This window comes from Caenorhabditis elegans, chromosome III, assembly GCF_000002985.6.
Source record: "Caenorhabditis elegans chromosome III".
Lineage (NCBI taxonomy): Eukaryota > Metazoa > Nematoda > Chromadorea > Rhabditida > Rhabditidae > Caenorhabditis > Caenorhabditis elegans.
The window spans coordinates 11990075-12009222 of NC_003281.10; the positions used below are offsets into that span (position 1 = coordinate 11990075).

The 19148-nt window shown below is 35.0% G+C and overlaps 2 protein-coding genes across 4 annotated transcripts; one reads left to right on the forward strand and one right to left on the reverse strand.

Moving 5' to 3' along the window:
• Positions 1 to 92: 92 nt before the first annotated feature.
• wah-1 (Pyr_redox_2 domain-containing protein) lies at positions 93 to 9516 on the forward strand (the record flags this gene model as incomplete). 3 transcript variants are annotated; one of them, NM_067163.6, is made up of 8 exons in its annotated part: positions 93 to 240; positions 1706 to 2226; positions 3985 to 4029; positions 4350 to 4475; positions 5313 to 5687; positions 6703 to 7298; positions 8334 to 8496; positions 9217 to 9516. In NM_067163.6, 8 exons carry the CDS (start codon positions 126 to 128, stop codon positions 9376 to 9378), a joined length of 2103 nt encoding a protein of 700 aa, NP_499564.2. The 3 variants fall into 3 exon arrangements, 2 of the variants coding, with proteins under 2 accessions (NP_499564.2, NP_001263729.1); NR_101859.1 differs by having other exon boundaries at positions 126 to 240; positions 3985 to 4475; positions 9217 to 9378; NM_001276800.3 differs by lacking the exons at positions 93 to 240; positions 1706 to 2226 and having other exon boundaries at positions 4003 to 4029; positions 9217 to 9378.
• Y56A3A.33 (Exonuclease domain-containing protein) lies at positions 9513 to 12876 on the reverse strand. Its single transcript, NM_001379943.4, has 5 exons — positions 12785 to 12876; positions 11952 to 12134; positions 10879 to 11153; positions 10323 to 10514; positions 9513 to 9831 (listed from the first exon to the last, which is right to left on the reverse strand). Exons 1-5 carry the CDS (start codon positions 12864 to 12866, stop codon positions 9535 to 9537), a joined length of 1029 nt encoding a protein of 342 aa, NP_001366957.1. The 5' UTR covers positions 12867 to 12876; the 3' UTR covers positions 9513 to 9534.
• Between the last annotated feature and the right edge of the window lie 6272 nt (positions 12877 to 19148).

Here is a 19148-nt window from a genome sequence, read left to right on the forward strand (position 1 = left end):
ACGCCCACCAATCTTCCCCGCCCGTCGTACTTTTCTGATGTTTAATCTAATTTGTTTTGCGCGTAATTTTTACATATAATCCTTCATTTCAGGTAGAATAGACGGAAATCATCAGAAGGACAAAAATGCTGTTGCGAGCTGTTGGAAGACAAATGACGTCGGTTATTTTTAGGCAACAAACGGCCGTACGGAGCATTGCGATGAGCCGAGTTGCTCTTGGTGGTGGTGGACATCATCATGGTACGGTTTTTTAAAAATTATTTTCGGAAAATCTGAGCTATTTTTCATCAAAGATTAGTGTATGGATTTGCCAATTTTTCAGATATTTTTCCGTAAAGAAAACTTGATAATTGTAGAGAAATTTGCCTAAAGTCGATAATTTGTCATTTAAAAAAGTCTTCTTTACGGAAAAATGGCTGAAAATTGACGAACTGTGTTTCAAATTATAAAACAAAGAGAAAACTTCAGCCTTTTTAAATAATTTTCGCGAAATTAAAAAATCGTAACAAATTTTATTAATCATTTACTATATATAAAGCGCTTATTCTGTGTGTCCATAGTTTGTAGTCTGTGTAGTCTTTGTAGTCTGTGAAGTTTTGACTTCTGGAGGGATAGTGAGTTAGGGTTAGTGTAGGGATATAGTCGGGGTACTGTAGTGGTACAATAGTGGTACGGTAGGAATACTGTAGGGTTACGGTAGTTTCATAAAAAATTAATTTTCAGCCCCAGAAGTTGGGGGCCGCGCCGAAGGTGCGGTCCACAGCTGGTTTTTAAATAAATTATGTATCGGACTGTTAAAATATATATTTTTCAGCCAATAAACGTTAAATTTTTTAAAAATAATTTTCAATAATTTCTCGAATTTTTTGAAGAAAAATTTCTAGATTATTAAAAAATTCGAGAATAAAAAAATTTAATTTTTCTAGTTTTTTTTTTAGAAAAAAAACACATTTTTTTCACTTTACCTCAAGGTAGTGTCGTCGAATTTTTTTATTGCTTTAATAGACTCAAAATTGTCTGAAAACACAGAATTTCATAATGAAACTTATTGAAAACTTTTCAGCAAAAAAGTTATGACGGTAAAAAAATGGCCAAAAATTAGTTAAAATTTGAAATTTGACCGACTTGTCAGTGTCGCAGCAACTGGAAACCATTTTTTTTTGAAATCACCGTCAAATTTGGAGTATACAAGGTGATTATCTTGCGTTTTAAACTCGATTAAGGTATTTAAAAATCGATATCGCCGTCCATCGACTTTTAAATACCTTAATCAAGTTTAAAACGCAAGATAATCAACTTGTATACTCCAAATTTGACGGTAATTTCAAAAAAAATTGTTTCCACAGCCGCTGCGACACTGACAAGTCGGTCAAATTTCCGATTTTAACTATTTTTAAGCCATTTTTTTACCGTCATAACTTTTTTCTGAAAAGTTTTCAAGATGCTTCATTATGAAATTCGGTGTTTTCAGACAATTTTGAGTCTGATCAAGCAATGAAAAAAATTCGACTACACCACCTTGAGGTAAAGGGGGAAAAAAAGGTTTTTTTTTGCTAGGAAAACTAGAAAAATCAAATTTTATATTCTCGAATTTTTTAAAACATCTAGTAATTTTTCAGGAAAAAAAAGTTGATTTTAATGAGCATTTTTTCTTCCAAAAATTCGAGAAATTATTGCAAAAAAACATTAAACATTTTTTTTCCAGAACCCACACCAGTATACATTCCAAAACCGGGCTCCCTTGACTGGACATTCTTCAGCCGATCGCACACAAAATCTGCTCACGAATTCGAACCGTATAAGCCAGAAATTGGAGCATTCATCGGAGCCGTCGCTTTCATTGGGCTCACATTGATCGCTGTTGTGATTAAGACTGACGTTTTTAAGAAGGAAGATTCACATGGACATGGGCATGGACATGCTAAACATTCTAAGAAGCATGAGGAGAAGCATGAGCAGAAGCATGAGGAGAAAGAGCACGCAGAGCCGGAAAAGAAGGAAGAAGCTAAGCCGGAGAAACCAGCAGAGCCAAAGGAGCCTGAGCCAGCTCAGAAACAAGCCGAGCAGCCAGAGCAAGCCGAAGAGAAACAGGAAACTAAGGACGCTGAGCCAAAAGAGCAAGTTGATGATCGTCAAACTGAAGAAGCGGTTCATGCTCGACGTGCTCCGGCGGCTGCGGAAGAACCAGCTCCATCCACATCGAAAGCTGATGCTGTCGAGGAGAAGGTGACTTTTTTTCGGAAAAAATTTCAAAAAAATTGTTAGAATCAGTTTTGTAATTTATTTCTAGAGAAATAGACAACATTTTTGGCTTTTTCTTGAAAAATCGAAAAAAAATTAATTCAATTCATTTAGGAGAAAATTAGAGCGAAAAAAATCGAAAAATGTTCATTTTTATCGAAAAACACAAGAAAACATTTAATCGTCTTCTTAAAAGCAGAAAAATTTCGAAAAATCGAAAAAAACAATGTTAAGAAAATTGGAAAAAAAGCATGAATAATTTTTTGATAAAAAACTTGTTTTTCTGAAAATGGCTCATTTTTTTTCGATTTTTCACTTTTCTACGAAAAAATCATAACATTTGATAATTTGTTTGAAAAAAAATTTAAAAAATTTCCGAAATTTTTTTTTTTAAATGCTCTGTTTGAAAAATTATATTTTGAAGGTGGAGTACCGAAATCTGAGAAATATTTTCAAATGACTTCTTGATTCCGAATATCGATGTGGAACAATTCGAAAAAGTTTCCCTGATTTTATATTTCAGCTTGAAATTGCCGAATTTTCGCGCCAGAGCGTAAGCCATGTGTCGTTTTACGAGATTTGTGTATATTTACGAGATTTTAAAAAATCTTTATCGGATGCTGATTTTACGTAAATATACACAAATCTCGTATCATCGACACATGCCTTACGCTCTGGCGCGAAAATTCGCGATTTCAAGCTGAAATATTAAATCAGGAAAATTTTTTTGAATTTTTCCACATAGATATTCGGAATCAGGGGGAAACTTGGACAAATTTAAAAATTTTCGGTACTCCACCTTCAGTGTGGTGCCAATACAGTTTGATCTACAAAAAATGCGGGAATTTTTTCCCCCAAAAAATGTGACGTTAGCACGCTCCTAACCATACGAAATCAGTTGAGAACCCTGCCGCATTTTTTGTAGATCTATGTAGATCAAACCGAAATGAGACACTCTGACACCACGTGCGCCTTTAAAGATGGAGTAGCGCCAGTGGGGAAATTGCTTTAAAACACGCCTATGGGGCCACAATGACCAAATACCATGATAAAAAAAATTCAAAAAATTTTTCTAAATTTTATATGATTTCTTGAAAATTGAAAAAATCTCAGTTTTCGCCTAATTCCTATTTGAATTACCGCCAATTGGATTTATTCGATGGAGCGCGCTTGCACGTTTTTAAATTTATTTATTTTATTTTTTGTTATTTTCCATCGATTTTTAATGTTTTCGGTGTATTTTTGCTCGAATTTAAGAGAAAATGTCAAAATAATTGCAAATTTTCGATTAAAAAGCTCGCTTACAGGCGTAAAAATGAAAAAGTAACGCTTTTAAACTATTTCGATCCTGAATTAATAAATTTTACAGATTTACGGCTGTAAGCGTGCTTTTTAATCGAAAATTTGCATTTATTTTGGCTTTTTCTCTTAAATTCGAGCAAAAATACACCGAAAAAATTAAAAATCGATGGAAAATAACAAAAAATGAAATAAATAAATTTTAAAACGTGCAAGCGCGCTCCATCGAACAAATCCAATTGGCGGAAATTCAAATAGGAATTAGGCAAAAACTGAGATTTTTCAATTTTCAAAAAATCATATAAAATTTAGAAAATTTTTTTGAATTTTTTTATCATGGTATTTGGTCATTGTGGCCCCATAGGCGTGTTTTAAAGTAATTTCCCCACTGGCGCTACTCCACTTTTAAAAAAATTTAAAAACCAAAAAATAAAAAATTTCCAGAGATCCGAACAACAATCGATGAAGCCATCAGAGTCTACAGAAGAGGTACCCAAATCTGAATAGTCTCACTTAAATTCTTCTTCTGCATCCAAATATTGCGTTTTTCTCCTCGTCCCGCTAGTGAAATGTCTTTTTTTAGTTCATTTCTCCCCACTTCACACCCACGCAAAAATTTGAAATTTTTCGGTTTTTCCATTTTTTTTTTCGGTTTTTTTTCTGCTCCCCTCACACACACACACACACACACATGTGCCTTTACGATTTTAAAACGACAATATCAGATTTATGTTTCTCTCTTTTTTTTTAAGAATAAATGAGATTTTTTGACAATTTTCAATTAATAAAACAACTAGATTTTCTTTCAGAACACCACCACCACCTCTGCCGACGGCCTACTACACTGCGAATATGTCATTATTGGATCTGGAACGGCGGCCTATTACGCATCATTGTCTATTCGGGCCAAGCAGGCTGAAGCCAAAGTTTTGATGGTCCGTTTGGATCTGGATGAGAAGAAGAAAACATTTTTAGAAAGAAATCGGCTGAAAACTCGAGAAAAAGCCTGAAAAAATGCTCAAAATTTGAATTTTTGAGGAAAAAAATTTTTGGAAAAATCAGGGAAAATATTGATTTTTCGATGGTTTTTTTTCTGAATTTTATAAAAAATTTGGAAACGAACAAATATTAAAAAAAAAAATTATTATTTGAAATTTTTCAACAAAAAAGAAAACAATTTCTTTATTTTTTCTTTCAAATTATCGATTTTAATCGATACTTTGAATTTTGAAGAAAAAATTAAAAAAGATAAAAAAGACCAGAAATTTAGAGAAAATAAGTTTAAAAATTTGAATTTCTCCAAAAAAAAAACCCAACAATAAAAAATCTAAAAACTGTAAAATTTATTCATCAAAAAAAATTTATTACAAATTCAAAAAATGTCGATTTAATTTATTAAAAGTAGCTCTAAAAACACCAAAACTTTGCGAACATTAAAAAAATTGAAATAATTTTTTTAAATAAAGAAAATTTTCGATTTTCCAAAAAATTCAAATTTTTTATAATTTTCGGAATTTTTTTTTTGTCTGCGGTTTTCTCTTTTTTTTTTTAGACTTTTTAGTTTTCTGAGTAAATCGAAAAAGTGTTTTTTTCTTGCATAATTTTCGATTATCTCTGAAAATTATAGAAAAAGTAGAAAAAAACCGACAAATAAACTTTTTTAAAAATCCAAAAATCGACAATTTTTCGAATATTCGGAGAAAATTTTCCAACTTTTAAAGGAGAAAAATAGAAATTTTTTTTTCTTCCCCGAAATTCCTAAACTTTTCCAGATTGGCGAAGAACCCGAACTTCCCTACAATCGTCCACCACTCTCAAAAGAACTCTGGTGGTATGGAGACGAAACATCCGCAACGAAACTTGCCTATACTCCATTATCCGGCAAAAAACGCGATATTTTCTATGAAGTCGACGGATTCTTTGTGTCACCCGAAGATCTTCCAAAAGCAGTACACGGTGGAGTCGCGTTGTTGCGTGGGCGGAAGGCTGTCAAAATTTGTGAAGAAGATAAGAAGGTTATTTTGGAGGATGGAACAACTATTGGATATGATAAGTTATTAATTGCAACTGGAGTTCGACCGAAAAAGGAGCAAGTTTTCGAGGAAGCCAGTGAGGAGGCTAAGCAGAAAATTACTTATTTCCATTATGTAAGTTGAAAAAAACGGAAAAAAACTCGTATTTTTGCTCAAAAATTCCGAAAAAACGAAAAAAAAAAACTGTGACCAATCAGCGATTCGCTCCGCCCACTTTCCAACCAATCAGATAAAATGGGCGGAGCATCGCGGAATCTCGCGATTCTAAACTTTGAAGATTAAAAATTTCAAAATTGTCTTTAAAATACCCGAAAAGTCAAGAACTGCGACCATCGACCAATCAGCGACTCGCTCCGCCCACTTTTCAACCAATCAGGCGGAGTGGGCGGAGCTCGAAGGCGGTGATTGGCTGAAATTCTCATTTTGGAGGGAAATTAGCAAAAAATTGAAAAATCCAACTTTTTTTGCTAAATTCCGTCTAAAATGAGAATTTCGACCAATCAGCGCCTTCGAGCTCCGCCCACTCCACCTGATTGGTTGGAAAGTGGGCGGAGCGTTGGCCGGTCGTAATTCTCGATTTTTCGGGTATTTTAAAGAAAATTCGCAAAATTTTCACTTGGTTTTTGAAAATTTTGAAAAAAAAAAGTCAGCTTTTTTTGACGAAAAAATCGGAGAATTTACGACAAAAATGTAAACTTTCAATTATTTTTGAAAAAAAAAGTGCCTATTTTTCAAAATTAAAGAATAATACTGGAATTATTCTATAAAAATTGAAATTATCTTAAATTTCTTTTCTTTCTTAAATTTCTAAATTTTCTTTAAAATACCCGAAAAGTCAAGAACTGCGACCACCGACCAATCAGCGATTCGCTCCGCCTACTATTCAACCAATCAGAAAAAGTGGGCGGAGCTAAAATTCATTTTGGAAGGATTCTAGCAAAAAATAGAAAAATCTTATTTTTTTAAAGTTTGCTTTTTCAAATTTTTGCTAAATATTCTCCAGAATAAGAGTGTCGACCAATCAGGGCCTCCAGATTGGTCGACACTCTCTTTTAATATAAAAACAATTTTGAATTAAAAAAAATTTTAATTAAAATTTTAAAAATTAAAAAAAAATCAATTTTTTCAGCCAGCCGATTTCAAACGAGTGGAGCGTGGCCTCGCAGACAAATCTGTTCAAAAAGTGACAATAATTGGAAATGGGCTTCTCGCCTCGGAACTTTCCTATTCGATTAAACGAAAATATGGAGAAAATGTAGAAGTTCATCAGGTTTTTGAAGAGAAATATCCAGCTGAAGATATTCTTCCCGAGCATATTGCTCAAAAATCGATTGAAGCAATCAGGAAGGGTGGTGTCGATGTTCGTGCCGAGCAAAAAGTGGAAGGAGTCCGGAAATGTTGTAAAAATGTCGTGCTGAAGCTATCGGATGGCTCCGAACTTCGAACTGATCTGGTTGTGGTGGCAACTGGTGAGGAGCCGAATTCCGAGATTATTGAGGCTTCTGGCCTGAAAATTGATGAGAAGCTTGGTGGAGTTCGAGCTGATAAATGCCTGAAAGTTGGTGAAAATGTGTGGGCGGCTGGTGCGATTGCAACGTTTGAGGATGGGGTTCTCGGTGCGAGACGAGTGAGCTCTTGGGAGAATGCACAGATTAGTGGACGACTGGCTGGAGAGAATATGGCGACTGCTGCTGCTGATGGGAAGTCGGAGGGAAAAGCTTTTTGGTTTGTTTTTTGATTTGAAATTTCGAAAAATTGAGGTTTTGAATAATTGCCAAAATTTTACAATGATTTTTTCAAAAAATTTGAATTTCCCTCCAAAATTTTTCGGCTAAAATTTGAATTTTCCGCCGCCAAAAATTTTTTCTCGCCTCATAAAATTCAAATTTCCCGCCAAAAATATTTTTTACAGAAAATTTAAATCTCCCGCAAAAAAATTATTCTCCAGAAATTTGAATTTCCCGCCAAAAAAAAATGTATTTTTCAGAAATTTTAATTTGTCGCAAAAAAATAATTTTTTAGTGGGAAATTCAAATTTTCCTACAATTTTTTTTTTCTAGCGGGAAATTCAAATTTTCCTACAAAAAAATATTTTTCATCTGGAAATTCAAATTTTCCGGCAAAAAAAATTATTTCAGCGGGAAATTCAAATTTTCCGGCAAAAAAAATTATTTCAGCGGGAAATTCAAATTTTCCCTGCAAAACAAATATTTGTTAAACGGGAAATTTAAATTTTCTTACAAAAAAAATTTTTTTCAGCGGGAAATTCAAATTTCCCTGCAAAAAAAATTATTTTTAGCGGGAAATTCAAATTTTCAGAAAATGTATCATAGCACTATGCTTTTATAGCTTTATTTGTAGATTTATAGCTTTTCTAAATGTTTGATGGTTTTTAAAAAATTTAATTCAGAAAGTAGAATAAATTACTTTTTCCACACCCATTTCGGAATTTTAAAATTTTATTATTTGAAAAAATAAAATATTCTACGATTTAAATTTTAACTGATAGTGAGTTTGGGCTATTTGCAAGAAATATATTTTCTAAATATATTTTTTCCATCAATTTTTTAATATTAAAATTGGTTTTTTTTTTCGATTTAAAAAAATTGAGGTTTTTTTTGCCGAAAAAGTAAAAAAAAAAGTTATATATAATGCAAAATTTTTACAGTACTCAAGAAAGCTAAATTTATCAAAAAAAAATCTATACATGTTCTGAAAAAATGACAATTTACCAAGTAATTTTGCAAGACCATTTCTTAGGTACCAACCATCATTCTTCACCAAATTCGCCCCACATCTGCATATCAACGCGATCGGAAAATGCGATTCCTCACTGGAAACCGTATCAGTTCATGCTGAACCAGACAAGGATACGCCTCTTGAGAAGGCTGTCGTATTTTATAAATCGAAAGAAGATGGAAGTGTAAGTTGTGACAAGCCTGAAAAATTATTCCAAAATGTCCAAAAATGTCGAAAAAGGTGAAAAAAAATGTCCAAAAATGTCCAAAAATGTAGAAAAACGTCTAAAAATGTCTAAAAATGTCCAAAAATGTAGAAAAACATCTAAAAAAGTCTAAAAATGCCGAAAAATGTAGAAAAAAGTCTAAAAATATAGTTAAATTTTAAAAAATGCTGAAAAATGCCAAGAAAAATCTCTGAAAATGTAGAAAATGTCTAAAATTTAAGGAAAATGTACGAAAATGCCAAAAAAATGTCCACAAATGCCTTAAAATGTAGGAAAATGTTTGAAAAATGCCAAAAAAAATGTCGAAAAATGGCTAAAAATGTCTAAAAATATAGATTAATGTCTAAAAATGTAGGAAAACGTAGGAAAATGTCTAAAAATGTCCAAAAATGTCGAAAGATGCCTAAAAAATGTCTAAAAATGCAGAAAAATGTAGAAAAATGTAGAAAATGGTCCAAAAATGTCTAAAAATTTAGAAAAGGGCCAAAAAATTTAGAAAAAAGTCCAAAAGTGAAGGAAAATGTTTAAAAATGTTAAAAAATGTCGGAAAATGTAGATAAATGTCCGAAAATTTCGAAAAAAGTCTGAAAATGTCAAAAAAAAAATTCAAAAAAAAAGTAGGAAAATGCCAAAAATTCAGAAAAATGTAGAAAAATCCCATAATAAATAATTTTCCAGATCGTCGGTGTCCTACTCCTGAACGTGTTCGGACCTTCACTGGATGTAGCTCGGCGTATAATTGATGATAGGAAGAAAGTGGATGAGTACAAGGAAATTGCAAAGCTTTTCCCACTTTATGATCCAGTGAAAAGTGATGAAGACGATGCGAAGAGTGCTTAGAGATTTAGATTTTTAGGGTTAATATATTTAATTTTTTTATTTTTTTATTTTTTGTTGTTTTTTTTTGGTTTTTTTCTCAGCTGTTTTCCCCCGAATTTCATGTTTGTTTGGACCCCATGACAATAAAAACTGTATTTTTTAAACCAATTAATTTATTCACAACTTAACAGACAACAAATGCCGAGTGGCAAGAAGCTCCATACAAGTATGGCTATCCTCAATCGACGAATGACCCGACGCTTCCGACTGAACATCCTTACACAGATATTTCTTCGCAAGATTCTGAAGGGACAACTTGAGAATGTAGGATCTGGATGGATCGACGATCGAGAACAGGACTGCAGTGTCGATGACATTGTGGTGGACAAGGCGGAGAGCTTTCAGATCCGATTCCAGGGAGTGACCGACGAGCAGGGTTTCAGAGTTGATGAGTTGGAAGAGCTGCAGGCGACACTGCAAATTTTGGGGTTTTAGGATTTTAGAGCAATTGGGATTTTTTTTCAGATCAGGGGTAGGCGGCTAGCGATTTTTCCGGCAATCGGCAAAATGGCGGAATTATACATTTCTGGCAAATCGGAGAATTGTCGGAATTGAAAATTTCCGGCAAATCGACAATTACGCAAATTGCCGGAATTGAAATTTCTGGCAAATCGGCAAACTGCCGGAATTGAAATTTCGGGCAAACCGGCAAACTGCCGGAATTATACATTTCTGGCAAATCGGAGAATTGCCGGAATTGAAAATTTCCGGCAAATCGGTAAATAAGCAAATTGCCGGAATTGAAATTCCGGCAAATCGGCAAATTGCCGGAATTGAACATTTTCGGCAAATCGGTAATCCGGCAAGTTGTTTTTTAATGAGTTGGAAAATCATTGAAAATTCCGCAGAAATTACAGTGCTCTTTAAAGGCGCACAAATTTTTCGCAGCTAGCCAAAAAACTCACCGCTTCCAATGAAATCGCCGACTCCATATCCTTCTCGGTGACGCCCGAAAACGTGCTGTTGAAGCTGATTACTTCAAATACAGGAAGGGCAAAAGTGTCCAGCAGCACTTTGCCCTTCATGTCGACCAAGCTCACTCTAGCCACCTCGAGCCCGTTGAGAGTATGGACCAGCTCACAATCCAGGGCGAATACCTGAAAAATTATATATTTTTCAAATTTTGTTTTAAAATTCCGAGAATAGTTTGTTTAAGTTCCCTCCAAAATGAAAACTCCCCGACCAATCAGCGTCTTCGACCTCCGCCCACGCAATCTGATTGATTGAAAAGTGGGCGTAGCAAAGCGCTGATTGGTCGTTCTCATTTTAGTTTGATCTACGCTGATCTACAAAAAATGCGGCAGAGTTTTCAACTGATTTTCCATGGTTAAGAACGTGCTGACGTCACATTTTGTTGGGCAAAAAATTCCCGCATTTTTTGTAGATCAAACCGTAATGGGACAGTCTGGACACTATGTGTGGTTTTTCAACAAAAAAACCCCAACAAAAAAACCCACAAACCTTATTGCTCCGATGATCATCCTTTCCTTTCGCCTGTGGACTAACCACAAACTCCCACAGGGTATCCTCCCACGACTGGGAGAACACGTGGCGATCCTCAACCAGACATCCTTTTGTGGAAGGACCCGGCTTGGCGGAGCAACACGGCAAATGCTTCTTCCCGGTCAACGGATCCCACTTGGCTCGGTGATGGTAAACGCATTTTTGGGCGTTTGCGGTTCCGTCCGGGTTCAGGTAGAAGCCTTTTGAGCATCTCGAGCATTTGCGGTAGAAATCTGGAAATTTTTTTTTTAATTCTTTTGGTCAGTTTCTAGTGAAATTGAGCTTTATTACGGGAACACCAAATTCTGAAAATGCGTACTGCGCAACATATTTGACGCGCAAAATATCTCGTAGCGAGAACTACTCAATAAATGACTATTGTAGTGTCGATTCACGGGCTCGAGAAGCTTTATTTGATTTCTCGTATTTTTCCAGAACATTTCAGGTTTTTCTCGAATTTTCCAGAAGGTTCTAGAACATTCCAGAATTTTTTCGAATTTTCCAGAAAGTTCTAGAACATTCCAGAATTTCTTGGAATTTTCCAAAAGGTTCTAGAACATTCCAGAATTTCTTGGAATTTTCCAAAAGGTTCTAGAACATTCCAGAATTTTTTTTAAATTTTCCAGAAGGTTCTAGAACATTCCAGAATTTTTTAAAATTTTCCAGAAGGTCCTAGAATATTCCAGAATTTTTTCAAATTTTCCAGAAGGTTCTAGAACATTCCAGAATTTTTTAAAATTTTCGAGAAGGTCCTAGAATATTCCAGAATTTTTTTCAAATTTTCCAGAAGGTTCTAGAACATTCCAGAATTTTTAAAAATTTTCCAGAAGCTTCTAGAACATTCCAGAATTTTTTAAAATTTTCCAGAAGGTCCTAGAATATTCCAGAATTTTTTTCAAATTTTCCAGAAGGTTCCAGAACAAATATGTTGCACGATACGCATTGTGTTCCCATAATAAGAATAGTTTTCAAAATTTCAAATTCCGGAAAATCAAGCAAGTTCGCTCTATTGAAAATGCCCCAGTACCCACCGTTTGGAGCAGCCCAGTCCTTCTTGTTGTTGGCGGTTGCCGCGAAGACAGCTTGACTGGAAGTTGAGCACCAAAATGGGTACCCATTTTGCTTTAGCTGCTCGAAGCTCAGCTTCAATGGCAGGAGCTCGTTGTAGAGCTTGGCTGGAGCCATTTTTTGAAGTGGTTCCACAGGAATTGATACTGAAAATTGATAGAATTAGATCTTTGAAATTGGAACGGGGAACTAAAATATTTCGGTGTTTTCAATTGAAGATCACATGAAAAGTTACTCGTGCCAGGGAGTCAGTGTAAACAATATGTATTTTTACTACTTTACTACGTCTTGGGTACACACTGGAATCAGGGATAACAGAATTATCGAGAAATTTTCAAAAATTCCAGGAAAAATCGATATATTTTTGTGAAAAATTAACAAAAACCTGTTTTCAAAAAAAAATTTAATTTTAGATTTTGAAAATTTGGCTAGGGCTTCCTGGCGCGATTTCAAGGCTTGAATTTTTCTAAAAAGTGGTGTTTGGGCTCCTTGCCGGAAATATTATCAATTCCGGCAAATGGGCAAATTGCCGGAATTGATAATTTCCAGCAAGTCGGCACGTTAACTTGACCAAAAAGCAAAATTTGACAAAAAAAAATTTTTTTAATTTTTCGGAGAAATATGAATATTTTGAACAAATTTAGAACATAAAACTTGAGCAAAAAAAATGTTTTTTTGATCTACGATCGACGACTTCCAAAATTTTTGACCCTAATAAAATTTTTTTTTTACCCAAAAAATTTGTTTTTTAATTTTCAAAATTTTTTAGAATCCTCATATTAATGAAAAAACTCACATTCCTCCGAACTTGTCGAGCTAATTGAGCTCAAGCTGGCTCCGGTGCGCTTTTTCTTCAATTGATGCAATTCAATGACCATTATGAAGTTTCTGAAAAAATCAACGTTTGTATTTAATATAATTTAAAAAGCATCACAAAATAATTAGAAAAAAAAGTAACTAGAGCTTTCATGTAGGCTTTAAAACGCCTGCCTGCCTCAATCCGGGCCTTCTCATTTCTTAATTAGACCAAGTTGATAGAAATTTGCAAATTCAAGTAAACATACAAAAATGAGGCGTGAGGCAGGCAGGTTTCAGACGGGCGTTTCAGGTAGGTACTGAAACCGCGCCTGCCTACCATGGAAGCCCTAAAAGCGGCAAAAAAGAAAAAAGAGTAAAGCATTTCAGACGAGGAAGGACTATATAGTAGACATACGAGAGTTGTACTGAAAGTGCATGTACTTTGATGAATACAACAGAGAAATGATGTCGATATTATTACCGACTAGATTCTATTGTGACAGCAAGATAGACAGAAGGAGAGAGAGTACGAGACGCAGACGGAGACAGCAGAGAAACAGACACGGGAGGACACCGGGCCCTATTGATAAGACAGAGAAAACAGGTGAGACGCTGCAGCTGACCGAGAGAGAAAGACACTTTTTGCGCCTATTTTCGGACGGTCTGAGTGAACGTATATATGATGTTATCGAATTTTGAAATGAACTTGTAATAACCGCGGGCGGGAGAGAGATAGTAGTCACATGTAGATAGTGTTTGTTAGCATTGAAAAAAACCACAACAAATATTTGTTTACGGTTTGGTTTTTTTTTACAAATTTGCAAGACTGAAGAGTAAGTTTTGCACGTAATTAGGTAGAAAAAACATGGTGTGGGCGGCAATTGCCGGATTTGCCGGAAATTTTAGATTCTGGCAATTTGCCAATATGCCGGAAATTTTCATTTACGTTAAATTACCGATTTGCCGGAAGTTTTCAATTCCGGCAATTTGCTGATTTGCCGGAAATTGTTCAATTTCGACAAATTGTCGGTTTGCCGATTTGCCGGAAATTTTCATTTTTGGGAAATTGCTGATTTGCCGGACATTTTTAATTCCGGCAATAGCGATAAGTAAGTTAAGAGGGTTCAAAAAAAAGTTTTTTTTCGGAAATTTCAAACATTACTGAATTGTGAGAATTTCGTCAAATCGGCAAATTGCCGATTTTCCGGAAATTTCCAATTCCGGCAATTTGCCGATTTTCCGGATATTTCCAATTCCGGCAATAGCGGTAACAAGTTAAGTTCGGCAATTTTGAACATTACTGAATTGTGAAAATTTTCGGCAAATTTCGGTACTTCCAAAAATTTTAAGAATTTCTGCAATTTTCTGATTTTTTATTATTTTTTTCCCCGAATCAACAGGCAAAATCGGCAAATAGCCGGAATTGAAAATTTCCGGCAAATCAGCTAATTGCCAGAATTGAAAATTTCCGGTAAATCGGCAAATAGCCGGAATTGAAAATTTCCGGCAAATCAGCTAATTGCCAGAATTGAAAATTTCCGGTAAATCGGCAAATAGCCGGAATTGAAAATTTCCGGCAAATCAGCTAATTGCCAGAATTGAAAATTTCCGGTAAATCGGCAAATTGCCGGAATTGAAAATTTCCGGCAAATCAGCTAATTGCCAGAATTGAAAATTTCCGGAAAATCGGCGAATTGCCGGAAGTGAAAATTTCCGGCAAATCAGCTAATTGCCAAAATTGAAAATTTCCGGTAAATAGGCAAATTGCCGGAATTGAAAAATTTCTGGCAAATCGGCAAAATGCCAAATTACCGTAAATTAAAATTTCTAACAATTTGCCAAAATTGAAAAATTTTCGGTAAATCGGCAAATCAGCAATTTCCCAAAAATTAAAATTTCCGGCAAATCGTCAAATTGCCGGAATTGAAAAAAATAAGAAATTCTACAATTTTTGGTTTTTTTTTTGAATTTTTGACAAAAAAATAGGACACATCTCACTAGAAAAAAGTAAATATTTTTACCACAGTTTGCAAAAAAAAAGGTATTCCCATACACCTAAAAAATGACATGACGTGTAAACCGTTTGTAATGCTAATCGGGTGGTGAGTCACAACCATAACGTGACGTTGCATTACGGAACAATCTATGAAATTGATATTACTCAGATATTATTAGTCAGTTAAAAAAATAAAAGATCACCAGAAAAGTACGTCGAAGCTACGTGGCCAGTAGCGTAATAAACTACAAACTATAGGAAAAAGAACGAATAAATATCTTGTTAATTTTCATTTTTTCAAACGACTACTGAGATACTCAATATTAAATAATGACAGTTTTTTTTAAGTAAGAGAAACGTGGGAAAACTAAGATATTTCTAGAAACTTGTGACTTTTGGCCGTAAATATCTGGTCACATAGTTTGTAGTGTAAATACTACTGAGGTCATGAGGATTCCTCATCGAGGAATGAACAGTGTAGTTAGGCCGGTGGTTTGTAGTAAGTCTAACTCGTGGGTTTTGGTGTACGTTGTTACTTTGGCTTATCTTTTAAACATGCCTATGTCACCAGAATGACCAAATATTACGTTTAAAAAATTCAAAAAAAAAAAATGTCAAAATTTTCTAAAAAAATTTTTTGACCACTTTTAGAAGTAATTTTGGCGCCATAGAAGTGGTTTTTAACAATTTCCCTACTGGCGCTACTCCACTTTTAACCAAGTTGCCCCATAATAATGCAATGTTGCACTGTATGGTTTTTGGAAATCAGGAAGTATCAGTTATAGGGTTGTTTTTTTTCTGGAAAATTGGCGGAATTGAAAATTTCCGGGAAATCGGCAAGTTGGCGGAAATTAAAATTCCCGGGAAATCGGCAAATTGGCGGAATTGAAAATTTCCGGCTAATTGGCAAATTGCCGGAAATTAAAATTTCCGAGAAATCGGCAAATTGGCGGAATTGAAAACTTCCGGGAAATCGGCAAATTGGCGGAATTGAAAATTTCCGGCAAAGTGGCAAGTTGGCGGAATTGAAAATGTCCGGCAAATCGGCAAATTGGCGAAATTGAAAATGTCCGGCAAATCGGCAAATTGGCGGAATTGAAAATTTCCTGCAAACCGGCAAATTGCCGGAATTGAAAATTTCCGGCAAATTGGAGGAATTGAAAATTTCCATACCTGGGCAAAAAAGTAGCCAAATGTGATGAAAAATAAAACAAAAATGAAAAGAAAACTAAAAAGAAAACATATGATTGTTTGTTTCACACATTTCGAATCAGCTGTGTGTGATGCAAAAGAAACGGGAACGATTGCGAAATCCGAGAGAAACTAGACAGATTTGCAGCAGCGGAACAGACAAAAAACTGTGTCAATAGAATGACCGAAAAAGGTTTAGCAAAGGACAAGAAAACAGGGTGTGAGGGTATTTAAAACTGTGTGCGATAATGAAAAGGAAAAAAAAACGAACGAAGAAAACTGATAGTATACCAAATGAAGAGTGTCAGCTGCATACAAATGCGGGGAACACACACACACATCGAATGACGAGGCAAGAACGCGTCGCGCGAGTTGCAACAGAGGCTGTAAATCATCTAACTTGGTACATACATAGATAGGATAACCTAGCAGAGGCGAAGATGGTCTGGCGATGTACTAGTTTATTAGGTTGCCTTTGAAGGGTGTGACTGGAGAGCTTTTTGGAATGAGATGCAAAAATTTAAAATTTTTATTTTCACATGTTTATTACGACATCAAAAAATTAAAAAAAAAATGTGCGGGTATTTTTTTCAGACGAGAAGGGAGCCTGATTTTTTTCAAACGGAAATTTTTTTTATTGGTAGCTATACTAAAACTGGATTTTCACTCAAATTTTGAACGGTGGGTATTAATTTTTTGTGCTTATATTATTACTCACAATTCGATGAGTAAATTGGTGAAATTTAAAAAAAAATTGGGTGTTTGGTTTTGAAAATAAAATAATTTTTTTGGGGTTTGGAATAAAATTTCATTGGCAGCTAAAACTAGAATTTTGGTCAAATTTTGAAAGGTGACAGAAAATATACATAATATAACTATTAAACTATTTATATAATTAATTATTGTTTCAAAAAATTGTAATTAAATTTTACAAAAAAAAAACAGATTATCGATTTTTATTTACGAAAAAAATGTCTGAAATTGTGACAAATTATGTTCAAAATCAATAAAAGTAGGGCAGGCGTTGTGTGAAAAATCTTGTTCGGAATTCAAAAGTGATAAGCCAGTAGAGAGATTAGTAGCACGATTAACTTCCGGATAACCTCGCGAAAAATTATCTGCCTTCCCTTCTACATTAAATCCCAATGTTGCAAGGTTGTCCATTTTTGTCGAAAAAATAAAAGTAGGGCAACTTTTCGACACATGATGTCCAAAAAACATGTAATGGTACTTTGAGAGTTTATAGCTCAGCGGGGAGTGGCCCGAAAATTTTGATTTTTGTTTCTCCCCCTTTCAAAAATCTGTCCCAGTATGGTCATCAAAACGGGGTTGCACAATTTTGCTCCGGGAGCCCACGGGAGTCGGAAAACTGAAGCTACTTCATTTTGGTGGATGTGTTAGTACTGGCAAAAAACCACTTTTAATTGATGCAAAATTCGAGTTTTTCTTGGATCTTTTCAAAACTTGACACATAGTTAGGCCTGACGGAGCTCGATTTTTTGAGCCATAATTCAAAATATTTGACCTACTTTCGAAAATGTAGGCCATCATTAAAGTTTTCGAAAAACTAAAAAGATGAACATTTATTTAATCGACGTGAAAAACTGCCTTGCCTCTCTCTCTCTCTCATTGATGTGAGTTGGATTATTTTCATTTCTTTCAAATGATCGTAACTCAGTCAATTTTGGTCCAAAATGTTCCAAATTTTTCCCAGTTTACCAACTTAACCTACTGCGAAGCCTAGCGCACTGCGTGCGCTAGTCTGCCTCTTCCTATATTAAATCCTGAAATTGCATTCTTGACAGAAATAAAAAATAAGGGCACGTTGTCGACATGGGGTGTCCCGAGAAATGTGACTGCACTTTGAGAGCTTATATCTTGGCTTAGGGTTGGCGGTTTTTTGAGCAATAAGTGCGAATGCCTCAAAAATAGTTGCCCCATCATGGTCATTATTAAGGGGATTGGTTTTGGGAAGGGTAGAACACTGATTTGCGCGGATTTCTGGAGACCGCGAAAATTGAATATTTTCTTTGTACTGGTGAGTTTTATGTTTTTCAGTCCCAAATCTTCAGTTTTTCTGGCATTTGGTTCCAATTTGTGCGCAAGAGAGAACTTTGTATTACCAATTTTTTGAAACTATTTTGAAAAAAATTGGTTCATTTTCCAAAATGTAGGCCATCATTCAAATTTAGCAAAATTAAAAAGATGGATTAAACGTGAAAAACTTTTCTATCACACTCTCTCTCTCTCTCTCTCTCTAATTTGGGGATGAATTCGATCATTTTCATTTCTTATTTTTATAACGTGAGGAGAATTTAATTTTTGAGATATTTCGAGATTTCTACTTTTTTCTAATCCTATTGAAAATCGCACCAGGGGTGTGCGGCAAATTTGCCAAAATTGCCGAGCTTGGCAAATTTTGAACTTTGCCGCACACGTAAAAAATTTGGCAGTGCAATTTTGACAAAAACTATTGGTCTACAAAAGTTTTGTAAAATGGTACAAAATTGAGTTATAGTGATGGTTAATCAAAATTTTGAGATTTGCCGCACACCCCTGGACCGCACTATTCGAAAATTTTAACCTCACTTCCAGCTGGGCAGGCCGGAGGCCTGCGATGCTATTGTATTTCACTCAAACCCAAAAGTCAGGGATTAGGGCCGCCTTCTTACTCTTAGAAACTTTAAGTCATTTCTATCCCTACTCCCAGCAGAGCAGGCCGGAGGCCTCCTATGAGACTACGTCTGTTTTTGGAAAGGCCAGTTAATCCGGATTGAGAGCCGCAGGCCCGAATACACATAGAAGTGTTGGACAATCGTTAAACAAGCCCAATAAATCAGGATGAGTGCCGCAGGCCCGAATACACTTAAAAAAGACCCAGAAAAATATTATCTTCAAATGGCCATGGCTCAGTCAATTTTGGTTAAAAAAGATCCAAATTTTCCCCAGTTTATCAACTTAATCTACTGCGAAGCCTACCGCGCTTGACGCGCTATCAATGAAGATAAAATGGGAAAAGGACGTGGGAAACAAATCACGTAAAAAATAAGTTAATTATTTATTCGATGTGTTTTTTCTAGGGCTTCCATAGAGGCGTTAACCTCAATTTGCAAAATAAAAAATAGATTGACAGACGGAAAAATAGATTGACAGACGAAAAATAGATTGACAGACG

Excerpts from the sequence above, each read along its gene's own strand:
- Y56A3A.33 (NM_001379943.4), bottom strand. The coding sequence starts at position 12,866 with ATGGTCATTGAATTGCATCAATTGAAGAAAAAGCGCACCGGAGCCAGC. Across the intron at positions 12,135-12,784 it reads CTCGACAAGTTCGGAGGAAT|TATCAATTCCTGTGGAACCA; the intron begins GTGAGTTTTTTC and ends ATCAATTTTCAG. Across the intron at positions 9,832-10,322 it reads CGGCGATTTCATTGGAAGCG|TGTCGCCTGCAGCTCTTCCA; the intron begins GTGAGTTTTTTG and ends CAAAATTTGCAG.